At 35.9% G+C, this 13,443-nt stretch overlaps 1 protein-coding gene across 2 annotated transcripts in view; it reads right to left on the reverse strand.

The window, feature by feature from the left end:
- LOC150104795 (TBC1 domain family member 1-like) overlaps nucleotides 1–13,443 on the reverse strand; it is a 533,214-nt gene that overhangs the window by 85,043 nt on the left and 434,728 nt on the right. For both annotated transcript variants that reach the window (XM_090395359.1, XM_090395357.1), the window contains one exon: nucleotides 4,062–4,213. In XM_090395359.1, the coding sequence (XP_090251485.1) occupies nucleotides 4,062–4,213 (152 nt within the window). The remainder of the gene's footprint in view (nucleotides 1–4,061; nucleotides 4,214–13,443) is intronic.

Here is a 13,443-nt window from a genome sequence, read left to right on the forward strand (position 1 = left end):
AGTTTTCATCGACTGGGACCATTTTTGAAGTTGTCTCTGGAGTAAGGCCATAGGTCTTGTGATTAATACACTCAACAGAGAAGCACTTGCAATCGTAAAGTTCAGATATGATGAAATTATCAAATTGTGGAATAGACATACATGTTTGAGTTGCTGTTGGCACTTTTTTAGTTGTTACTTTTTCAGCATAAGAGGATCGTAGAACAGGTGTAATGGTGGCTAGCTTTCTTTTTGCATCCTGATATGTCATGTTTTGTTCTGTTTTAATTTTTTGTATCTCTTTTTCATCTTTCCATTTCTGATATGCATGAGAGTATGCTGGATGATCTCCCTGACAGTTGACACATTTACCTTTTTTTTCACAGCAAGATTTATTTTCATGTTCTTTACTACCACATTGGCCATAGGGAGTAGAACCACGACAGGCAGTTTGGACATGTCCATATCTTTGACATTTAAAGCATCTCAGCGGGTTAGGGATGTACATTCTAACAGGACAGCTGAGATGCCCTGCTTTTACATATGTCGGAGGCCTAGGTGTATCAAAAGTAAGGATGATGTTCTTGGTTGAGACCAGGCGACCATTCCTGCATATCAGGATGTGCCTCACACCCGTCACTCCTTGATCTTTAGGCTCTGAACATATCTCCTCATCAGGAACATCAAGTTGATCCCATTCTGATATCACTCCTCTACTGGAATTGAGTGTTCTATAAGGTGTTACTGTGATTTGTATTCCACCTATTGTCGCTGCTCTCAGTAGTTTCTCGGAATGTTGCTGACACAGTGTTTCCACAAGGATATCACCAGAACACAATTTCTTAACAGTTTTGGGAGGTCCTGGCAGTCCTTCTAAACCTTTTTGAATAAAGAAGGGTGACATTTTCCCAATTGGTTTTTCACCTGTTGCATGAATGATTAAAAAGGTTGGTACATTTATGTTAGTATTCAATATCTTTTGTTTCTTGATTCTGTTTTCATATGCTGTATCTATGGTATCAGTACTTGGTTTGGACATTGTTAGGGGGGGTCCCTGAAATATTTGAGGATGAACGATTCATGCTAAAGGAGTTTTTAGTTCAGCGGCAGAGCTCCCCACTCACCATGGAGCCACACAGGGATGCCCACTACCAGGCAAGCAAAGACTGCGCTCAGGAGTGGAATGCCAGGGCTACCCTGGACACTATACCGGCACTACAGCAGGTCTAGAATCCCGATCCCGGACAATGGGGCGAGAGACTTACTGCAACACCGTTGACCCTTGCAGGCAAGCCCACTAGCCGAATGATCCTGGCTGGGCCATCCAGGACTGCCTGTCTTGCCAACACAGGGAACAAAGTAGTGCAAGACTACCAGGATCCCCCTTTCCGGATGTCCATGGGTCACACCGCATGGCAAACACCGCGGCAGGGTGTTGGATCCCAGTGATGGTGGTCTGGAAAAAAAGGATAGCGAAAAAGACTCAGGAGAAGCAGAGCCAAGAAGAAGATGGGAAGTAAAGCAAAGAAAAAGAGGAAGAATGAAAAGGGCCAGTACCATCACTGGAAGGTCCCCTCCACCACGAACAAGTGCCCCACATGGAGGGGGGGATGAACATACAGATATAAATATACACCATAACAAGCGTTAATTACAAATTGATACATTACTAAAAATACCGAATGTGTAGGAACCATTACACAAGCACAAGAGTAACATGTAGAGTGTGGATACTGGCACATGGTTAGTCATTGTTCAGCAGGTGCATCGGATAGTTAGCAGAGAAATTAAACTCTGATGTGTTTAGAGATCTAATGAGTGATTTCCAAATGTCACACAAAATCATCTCTTGGTTCCTGTTTAGAGTGGATTACCACTGCAGCCTCTGATGTTGCAGGAGCTGTAGTCTTCTTCTATATGGAGCTGGAGATTTTGGTGGATATATGTAGACAACACATTCATAATATGGAAACACAGTTTAGCAGAATAGATGATTTTCTGGCATCTATTAACTCCTTCCACCATAAAATCAAATTCGCCTTAGAACTTGAAAGTGAAGGAAAATTACCTTTTCTGGATGTGATTACACACTGTGTAGACTGAGGTATTTTTCTTGGTGTGTACTATAAGCTGATCCACACAGTTTCATTATCTACATTTCTCCTCATTGCATCATATTTCACAAAAAATAGACATTGTACATGTGCTGAAAAAGAAGGTGATCTCTATTATAAGAGATGAAGGAAGATTAATAGAAGAACTACATTCTATCTTCCCACTATTGATCAGCAATGGATATCCTAAAAAAATATCACAAAGAATACTAATCTCTAATCCCTCTCCACAACAAATCAATGACATTCATTACAGTGTCAATCCCTTTTGTGGGCGAACTTTTGCAAAAAATTGCTAATCATGATAGTATGAAATCTGTTACGCTCACCCAGGACCACAATGCTTTCAACAAACATCCTGGAGTTTACAATATTCCATGTTTTTGTGGCCATAATTATATAGGGAAAACACTTCAAGTAGTTTAGAAATAAGACAAAAGGAACATATTGGAGATGTCAATAACAACGGAGAGGACAGTTCAGGCTTGGCATTCCATTTTTCTCACTCACCACAACATTGAATAGGATAAGAGCTCCATGCCATATACAGAAAAAGACTACAGCTCCTGCAACATTTAATAGGCTACAGTGGTAATCCGCTCACAAGGTACTCTAAACAGAAACCAATTAAACACATCAGAGTTTAATTTCTCTGCTAACTATCAGACACACCTGCAACAATGACTAACCATGTGCCAGCATCCACACGCCACGTGTTTCTACACGTTTGGTATTTTCAGTAATGTATTGATTCATAATTAACGCTTGTTATGTTGAATATTTATATCTGTATGTTCATTGAAACCCAGATGAAGCCACTAGGTGATGTGGCAACACTAGTAGGTGACTAGTAGTATTAAATCTTTATGACCAATAAACCAGTGTTTAGTTATTTTAATTACATTACTTTTGTGATGCATTTCATTTCTTCATATTTGGATAGATAATTTTTCTATGTGTTTGATTATTTATTTATAATCAAAGTAAATAGTAGACTGTCCTCTTTGATTTACTTCCCCCCCCTGCCCCAACATGCCTCCATTAATCACATTTCCTGAATTTGTCCTCTTACCAGAAACCTTTTTTTTTTTCACTTATTTGACGGAAGTGATTGCTTTGTTATTTTCAAATGTAGCACAAACATTTCATTAAACAAGCTACCATAACATTAAAACTGAAGTGCTGACATTTAAAAGGGGAAAAAAATTAAATATTCTGAACCAATAAATGTTAACTAAATTATATATATATATATATATATATATATATATATACATGTTACCGCTAAAGTGCGAAAACCGTTAATGTGCACATTACCTAGCTAATCTGCAGATTAACTGATTCGCTCCGTTAACGTGCGGAATCAAGAGTTTTCCGCATTTTACCTAGGTAATGTGCACATTAACGGCTTCCGTATCGTTAAAGTTCAAAAGTTTGTTTCTCTCATTTCCTTTCCCTACTCCTTCCCCCCCCCTCTCCCTCCACTTTTAGTTTGGTTTTTTAACAAGTAAACATAATTTTATCATATGTTTTTTTTCTTAATTGTAATAATATTTTAAACCGTTTGATTCCTTGTATTATATTAATTGATTGATGATTGATTCTATCAACTAATTTGTTGATTGTTTGATTGTATTAACTTGATTCTTTAGATATCAAAAAATAAATAAATAACATTACGTTAATTTAAGCGTACAGAAACGTTGCTGTTGTTCCAGCAAAGATCTTATTTTCACTTTAACGAGTGCCTAGTAGGTAATGTGCAGATTACTTAGGTAATTTGCAGATTACCTAGGTAATTTGAGAAATGAAACAATTTTCCGCACATTAACGGATCACCGTAGTTAATCTGCACAATATCTAGATAATCTGCAGAATAACTGATTTCTGCACTTTAGCGGTAACACATATATATATATATATATATATAAACACACACCACACCCATATATGTACATGTTCACTTACATGAAATAACAATATGCCAGCAACAAAACCCAACCCTTGGCAGTATCCAAGTTCCTTATCCAATACAGAACATGCTTTGAGTAAGTTGTAAAGAGAAAGTTGACCAGGACCCAATGGCTGGGAGAAATAAGGATGATTTGGAAATGTCCTACCTAGATGAACAAAATACTTTTATTTTAATATTAATTTAAATATCCACCAATGTATATTAATGTTAAGCTCACCCTAAGTGTCTATCTTAACTGTCACATAAATCTAGAAGAATATAAAAATGCTGATGGTCATAAGGACTATTACAGCATCACAGAAAGAATCTAAATTGCAGGCTACATTTTTCTTGCAGAATTATCACTAACACCAAATTATCCAAGAGCAGATTATAGCTTATGAAAGCACTGAAATTGTCTATCGAAATGACATTTTGCTAGAACAATAAATTAACCACCCAAACAGCATATGGATGCAACATACCAATTAATATATGCTTTTCTCTATATTATTTCAAAAGTATTCAAATGCTTCCATGTAATTACCGATGCATGTAAACATGTCAAAGCCAGTAAGTGTTAAAAGTGCAAAATTATCTTCAGATGCCATACTAATATTTTAAATTCATCAGTGTTTAATGTTAGCATGTTCCCAGCAACCACAATTAACAATATTTTGGCTAAATAAGATAAAAATTCTTATCTAATAACAGAACATACATTTCTAAGAATGTCATGTAAGAGGAGCTCACAGTGAGGGCTTATTTTAAATGCAAGAGGAGATATCTTTTTCTGTCTTTGTGCAAGCATGTTCAAACCATCCTTTTTTTTTTTTTTTTCAAATAATGATGAGAGAAATAAGTTAAGAGAAATAACTTAACCATTCAAAAGCAACCATGCCAAAGTGGGACTTGAACCCACAGCCTGTTGTTTGGATTTCAATTATCCATTCAGTCAACTGGCAGCAGCAAACCTGTGACCAAACCAGGCCTAGAAAATTACCTGAGAACATCAAACCCAATGTTTTATAACAACATTTGAAAAAAACATAGTTAATGTCTTTTTCAAATGACATTAACATGATTAAGGTATTATAAAAACCTGTATTCCTCTGGATATCTGGGGCCTCCATCAGGTACCAATAGATTATTTTTACAGCAATATTTAGATTTTTTTAAAATTTTAAATTCTGGTGCAGAATTTAAAATTTTAAATTCTGCACCAGACATTTCCTATTGTTAATATACAGTTTATTATCACCCACTAAGCATTTGTGGATACTACTACTTTTCTCATATCTAACAATAATCAAAGACTGATAATGAATATTAATGACCCACATAGTATCTGTTTGTACATCTGCTTCTTTTATTCATTGCCTAGCATTTTCATCATTAAGATAACTATCATCAAATTAATTAACTAAATTTGCAACTGTTTTAGGACAATACTAACTACAGATTTCCTCACATCTTTATATTTTTATTCTGCCAATGGAGTCATTTGCTTTTCTGTGCTACATCATCAATATCAGATCTAATTCACTTATAAGTAAAAGTAATTCCAAGAACTGACCATGATCATGTTTTCATTGAGTAATGTATATGCTGCTTCATTTGCACTTCCTCTATAACTGAGTCCCTATTCATGATTAGTTATATCACTTCGATTATTTTCAGCATAATTTCACAATTTCATTGTAACTTCACCGTTGCAAAAAATCATGGCTTGCATCAAAATTGCAAGAAAAAATCACGAATTTCTTTATTTTTTTCATTTTATTTTATTTTTTTAGTTCAGTTAAAAGGAACCATGAAATATGACATAACATAATTACAAAAAAAAAAAAAAAAAAAAAAAATTACAACTTCCGAACTGGTTTGAAGGCGGTGTACAAATTATATCTGCAAAGCACCCTTGCTATTTGTTCAGATGTTACTTTAAGGCGGGATATGCTGATTCATTGAACATCAGATTGCGATCCGGAAGAGGGATGATAATTATCAAATATTTTCTGTATCAAGGGTCTTTTGTATCCATTAAGAAATAGAGTAAGTTTTATTTATTTCTTCAAATAGAAGATACTCAGAATAACAAATTGTGCATGCTCGATGTACAAGGCTTTTGAAAATACCTATTTTTTGTGAAGGATGATGATGTGAAGTGGTATGGATATATCTGCCTGTAAAAATGACTTCTGTAAACAGAAAATTCAATACTACCAGCAAAGTTATGATGCATCAAGGTATCCAACAAGGGAAGATTGTTGTTAGATTCATGTTCAATAGTGAACTTAATGTAAGAATGATGCAAAGAGTTAATTTTATCCAGAAACTGAAGCAGTTCTGTTTCAAAGTGACACCAGATTGATGGCAATATTGAATTTTCTAATTGTCTAATCTTAATCAGACAAACTGTATGCCTATTTCTACGTTTTGGGAAGTGATTGCTGTTAATTGCTTATATTTTTATTTATTTATTATTTTTAAATTAATGAATTAATTATACATCTATTCCAGTGTCTCAAAATTCTAACAGTGTTCCCTCCTACTGGACAGCTGTGACGAGACAAGATACTCAGAATATAAATGCTATCAGTTTTTTTGTCTTCTTCCTGAAAGAAGCTCATGACATATTGAGTAAAATATATAGGAGTAATAAATTATATTTAGTTTTCTCTTACGTATGTGAAGCATTATTCAAAAAATAGACACTTGTATCCAAAACCTAAGGATAAACACTATAACTGAAGATTAGAACTGCAAATTCAGCCAAATCGGTTTGAAGCAATTTGTATAACTGATGATTTCAAGTAGAAAGTGGGTACATGTTCAGATTTTTGAATCATGCACAAAGCAGTCATGTGGTAGCACTGAACAGGATAAAAGGCAAAAGGCTGCGGTGATTGAACTGTATTTGAAGGAAGTTCTTTTCGTCAAGGAATAAAGTGGCAAACTTGGAAGTCTTGTAATGTCTCAAAGACATCATCTAGATGATTTTACACAGGGAAAAATCATTGACAATATCAGAATTACTGATATTTCCAGAGAGTTTGGAATCTCGCATAGTGTTGTATCCAGGCTCTGGGCAGCGTTTCAAACTAATGGAACGTGTTCCGGACATTTGCTAAGAGGTTATCCTCGCTCTATCACAGAGCATGAAGAAACATTTTTGGTGAAATAGCAAAACATAATCAATGCACCATGGCAGGTCAGCTCCATTCAAGCATGGGAAGGTGGATATCTCAACAAACTGTGGCAAGATGTCTGTAGGCTTATATGCCCAAAGGCCTGTTCAGTCCGACCACAGATACGAGACCCCTCCACACTTCTGCACATGGCAGAAGAAGGCGAATCTATTCTGATAACAGGGTAATTAATGACAAGTGTTATTGTTATATAAAAATTCTAGTTTTTAAAGTGGTATCTATTTTGCTTGTACAACAGTTGGAAAATTTTACATATAAAGTACGTGATTTTGTGTGTTAGTGACGAATTTGTACATCACCTTATTCCTGTCTCTCCTTCAACATGAATTGACTCTTCTTTGCACTGTGCCAACCAGGGTTCTTGTCCTGGTTGGAACATGTGGTTCAGACAGTAGTCTGCATCCCTTTATCCACAGCTCATTATCGTTTTTAGTGGTGTTGTATCCATAAAAACTGGATGAGACCAATGGGCTAATGTAATCTTTAGAGATGAGAGTCATTTCAGTCTTTCCTCCGATTCTAGATGACTCTTGATCTGGCATGCAAGTGGTACTGCTTACTATAGCAGAAATGTTCTTCAAAGGGATAGATATGGCATTGCTGGGGTTATGGTGTGGGGAGGTATTATGCTTACTGGACACACCGAGCTGCAAGTGCTAGAAAAAAGGACTATGACTGATGAACGATATTGCAACGAACTTCTTCAACATCACGTTTGATTGTTCAGTGGTGCTGTAGGTGATGAATTCACTGTCATCCCTAAAAAGTATTTTAGTGATGACAGTGCCACACCACACTGTACACAAGCAGTGGAGATAGAGGATATTAATTGAGTAGCCAGCATGCTCCCCAAAATCTCAACCCCCATAAAACACATTTGGGATGCAATAGGGAGACACACTGCTTCTTGAAATTCCCCTCTAGAAAACAAGCAAGGTCTTATCCTTGCTCTGAAGGAGGAGTGCCAGTTTGCCTCAAGTTATGAACACTGAATTGACAGCCATTATTGTTTATCACACTTCCAGCCTATTCAAATCATTCTGTAAGCACTGTATATCAGTTCAAACCTGAATCACTTGGTGCATGGTACGACATTGTGAGAGCTGCATTGCAGTTTATAGTGGGCATATTCATACTGAAACGTCTCTCTGCATAGTTTTCTGTAAGTGCTGTAGATTAATTCCTTAACAAAGCCGGCAAAGGCTGGTCGATTGGTAGAGCCTCTGCTACTAATGGCTCAGTTAAGTAAGTTTGAGTGCGGTTAGTAGTTGGAAGGGAACCAATCGTTCGATGCTGTTGGCATACTCTCCCTCGATGAGTCTTTGGACTCCCTGGAGGTGTCAAATAATAATAATAATAACAAAAATGCTGTACATTAATTCCTTAAAGTTGCAAATTTCTTAGGAAATTTGCAACTTTTGCCAAAAATGTATTGCAATTTAATTTGTATGAAATTTATAACACATTTTTTGTGTAATGTAATTTATTAGTATTCTGGCAATAAATTTATGTCCATATTTGGCTGTAGTTATGAACATTTTCTCATATACAGGAAAAATGTAGTTCATCCTTAGCTTTTCGACACGAGTGTAGTATGTCTAACACACATCTGTATTTAACAACTAGTATATTATTATTATTATCAAACCTCTAAATAGTCAAATACTCATCAAGGGAGGCTGTACTCCAACAGGCAAACTCCAATCACTCATAGTTTACTGAGAGAAAAATGTAGATCTCACTATTTTCTTAACTGCAAATTAACATAACTTACATGGATGTCCCTTTGTCATCTCTCCACTTCCATATAATGAAAAATTTTATTGATTGTATCCTCTCAAAAGTTTATAGGCCTTTATGTACCCTTCCACCCCTTTTTCTCTTTTTCTTCTAGAAGCATCTGCAGGTCACATACTTTAAACCTATCCTCATAATCTACATTCTGAAATCCTGATATTATTACGATAAAGAGCCAAGAAGCAATTTTTCCCGCAGCGTAAATTAAGTTAAGGGGATAATAAATCACTCATTACCCAGACCGGTTTCGACCGGTCTGGGTAGTGACCTCTCCTCATAATATAAAACAGTAATACATCTCCTAGGAGCTGAGTTTTACATTATGATAAAATATTAAGGATAGTGACGGGGCTTGCTCCACCTTTGCAGCGAGTTGCACTACCCAGATGATGATTTACGCTTGGACTCTCCGATAGTTCTTCGGCATGAAACTCTTAGATTTCGATCTCCGAGTTTCGTTTCCGGCTTTAAAATAATGAGGGTTTTATTATCCCCTTAACTTAATCCTGATATTATCTTTGTAACTCTCCTCTGCAGCCCTTTCCACAGCTTCTTTTTTCCTTTGGAGCAGGAGACCAAATCCTCATAAAGAGACTGGATGTCGATCATTGCATGTCAATGTTTGTTTCAACATTGCAACTATGCCCTGAGATGTATTTGCAATTTTTGTAATGTTGTATTTGAACTTCAACATTCTATCCAATGTAACTACAAGATCTCTAGCCTTGTCAGTCACTCCAAACATAATCCCACCAATAATGTGCTGCTGGATACAGCATCAGACCAAAGTGCATAATCTTTACATTTATGAACATTGAATTGACAAGCATTATTTTTCATAACACTTCAGTCTATTCAAATCATTCTATAAGCATAGTTGCAATGTTGAACCATCACATCTGCTGGTAAGGATACCATTTAGCAGTTATTCTTTTTCATTCATTCTTTATTTTACTTGCAGCATAACGACAAAATTTTTTTGGGTTGCCTTTCTAATGCGCAGACAATTTCTTTTCATACTCAAACATAGCTTTCCATAGCTGGCCTGAGTTTTATATTTTTTTTTTAACTCCTCTCACTCTTATTGTTACGATATTCCCAAATCTTCTTCTTGTGTATCTATTGCTTAGGGCAAATGAATGGGGGTGTCGGTTTAATGCAGCAAAATGTATGGTCTTGAGGTTTGGGAAAAACATCGATGGGACGCTGCATACTCTATGAGAGGAGTTATACTGGAGGAATTAGGGGAGACAAGAGATCTGGAGTTGATGATTAATAGAAACCTGAAATTTAGGGGACATATTGCAAAGGTGGTGAAGGTAACACAGAGGATTGTTGCAATAATGAGAAGGACACTGACCTGCAAAGATAAAAGGGTTATCATTTCATTGTATAAGATGCTGATCAGACCACACTTAGACTATTGTTCTCAGATTTGGTCCCCAGGATTTGAAGGGGATAAATTAACTGTGGAAAGGGTACAAAGGCAGATAATAAAGATGGTTCCAGAATTACTGATATTTCCAGAGAGAGCCGATCATCATAACTAACAATGTTAGTTATGATGATCGGCTGAGGGAATGTGGACTGCAGAGTTTGGCGGATAGAAGAAAGAGAGTTGATATGATTGAGACTTTTAAACTGTCAAAAGGTAGTTACAGGGTTGACACTGGAGTGTTCTTTCGCTTGGTTGAACAGAGGGAAGGAGTGATGACAAGACGCCATCTCTGGAAGTTACAAAAGGAAACCATGAGCAAGAGGGTAAGGAGTGGTTTCTTTGCATGGAGGATGGTTGAACCATGGAATGCATTGCCTGATGGAGTGGTGAGAGTGAGAACGGTCAATGAGTTTAAGGAGTGGTATGATAGACTTTGTGTTTCTTAGGGGAGAACCTCCTCTCGAAGAGTCTTGATAGATTTTGTGTTTCTTAGGAATGACCTCCCACGATGAGTCTTTTGACTCCATGGAGACCTGGATAATAATAATAATAATACTGCAAATCCATTTCATTACCATCTGATTTGTTCTTCAAACTCTAGTGATGCATCCTACTGCAACATTTTAGATTAAAAAAATCAATTAATGACTTTTATTTCCTTATAAGGAGTAGACTAGGTAATTTAGCCCTATCAAACTTTTTGTAAACTGGGTGGTCAGTTCAATCTAAACTGGTAGCCAATCAGATATAGCTGTTCCAAGACTATCACTAATTTTAATATTTTAGTTTATTCCACCTGTATAATGATATGGGTATCCGTTACTATAGAAAAACATTAGTTTTCATATTCTAGAAACAGAAGTGCATCAGAGCAGATCATGTGTTACTTTTTTCCTAGTAACATCCCATTTCCCATTTGGCAAACATTTTTGACACTGTTCTATAAACAGTATATAATCTATAACTGTTTATAGTAAATATTGGCATGGATCAGGAGTGAAACTAATATGAGAATCATCAGTAATGGTGACAGCATCAATAAGCAAAAATAATAAGAATGGATACTTCGGAACAAAAAAAAAAAAAATTATGCATGTTTTATAAGCAAACGAAACAAAGAAAAAAAATCCTTTGGTAATCCTTTTCAAATTAACAACTTGAACTTCAGACCACAATCCATTATTCATTAACTTGTAATACTTGTAGGATTTTTTCAAATTTTCTTACAGCAAATAAATATTACATTACATCAAAGGTCATTTTAATGCTAGAACAAAAGGTCATCCTCAAGATCAAAAAAGTCTTTTTAATGACAAATAAACAGATTAAGAGAAACTAAATTATTCTCCATACAGAAATGACAATACCAGCAATGCAAACACCTAAAAGCAAACATGGGAATATCCAAACACTGTGAAATTGATAGAATAGCTTGATTAATATCAGGATTATACTCTATATTTCTATTTATTACTGATGCTGATGATGGAGGCACAGAACTCCATGATGCAGATATATTTGTAGAATCAAATAACTTTTAACTGCAAGAAGTCAACAACACTTGCATTCTGTGCAAATGATAGGGAAAACTTGGATCACACATTCACAATTGAGGTATATCATGTGATTGTGGAGTGGTTTATGAAAATATAAGTGTATCTATTAATTTCACGCATAGTTGTGATTCAACTTGTAACATCATTTGTTCACACTGTAGTTTAGATTAAATTACATAGTGCATAGAAAAGCAGTGGTATGATAGATGTTTAAGTTGGTGATGGGATTTTATTGGAATGAGAGGGTATCCCTAGAAATTGTGCAAGAGTGTGGCGAAGAAAAGTGAGGAATAGATCTTTTACATAGGAGAACTGTGAGTGAACACATTATCAGAACATGATGTAAATACAAGGAGTGTTAAGGATTTTAAGGTTGAGTGTGATGAATATGTTGTCAGTTCAATGAATCTCCTGCTGTGAGTCACTGACTATGGAGGAAGTGATAATATGTAGAGTAGGTATTCCTATTTATGATAGCCATCAAGTCATTAATAAATAAATAGTATGTTCACACCACATTTAATGCTACAATGATCTACTATATAACATCCAGAGATATTATTCCACTTTATAAGGTGCTGATACTTCCACACATTTGTATTACTGAGGACGTTGTGGAGAGAGTTCAGAAGAGAGTGATTAAGGCGGTGAGTGATGTAAAAAATGCTCCCTACATTGATAGATTGAAAGCTTGTGGATTGCAGAGGTTGGTTGATAGGTGGAGAAGAGAGGATATGATAGAAACATTTAAATTACTAAAAGGTTTTTATAAGATTGATGCAGGGGAAATATTTCAGCTGGGTGATAGTAATGGAAGAACAAGAGTTCATCTCTGAAAATTAAAGAAAAACGTGGTTAACAAGGGCATGAAAACTAGACTTTTTTGCTTGGAGGTTGGTGAGTGGGTGGAATGCATTGCCTGCCTCAGTCGTGAGAGTCTTCGTCTGTAAATGAATTCAACAAGAGGCATGATGGATATTGTTCTGAGAGTGTGGGGTCTCCCGCGATGAGTCTAACTCCATGGAGATACTTATAATAATAATAATACTTTTTTTTTTTGGCTTGCAACATGTTTGCGAGGGAATGTTACTTGGGTCAGTGCAATACAATTTTCATTTAAAGGAGGGATATTTTTCACTATTAGCGTTATTTTCATTCCAGTGGCTACAAATATACACAGAAGCTCTTTTATTATTAGTTGGTTTAAATATACCACATATAGAATTTCCCTTAAGTATTGGTTTCTAATATGTCCTGAAACAGATCCCCAGCAATCTATATGTTTTCATTTCGATGGAAGCACATACCATGATTTGGGGCTTGCCGATTCCAATCTGAAGTACAGCACGAGACAATCCCAGACAAATATCAGAGAGCAGTATATGGTGGAGTGCAG

The sequence above is a fragment of the Typopeltis vanoorti genome, chromosome 7, assembly GCF_054136105.1.
Source record: "Typopeltis vanoorti isolate ZY-2024b chromosome 7, IOZ_Tvanoo_1.0, whole genome shotgun sequence".
NCBI lineage: Eukaryota > Metazoa > Arthropoda > Arachnida > Uropygi > Thelyphonidae > Typopeltis > Typopeltis vanoorti.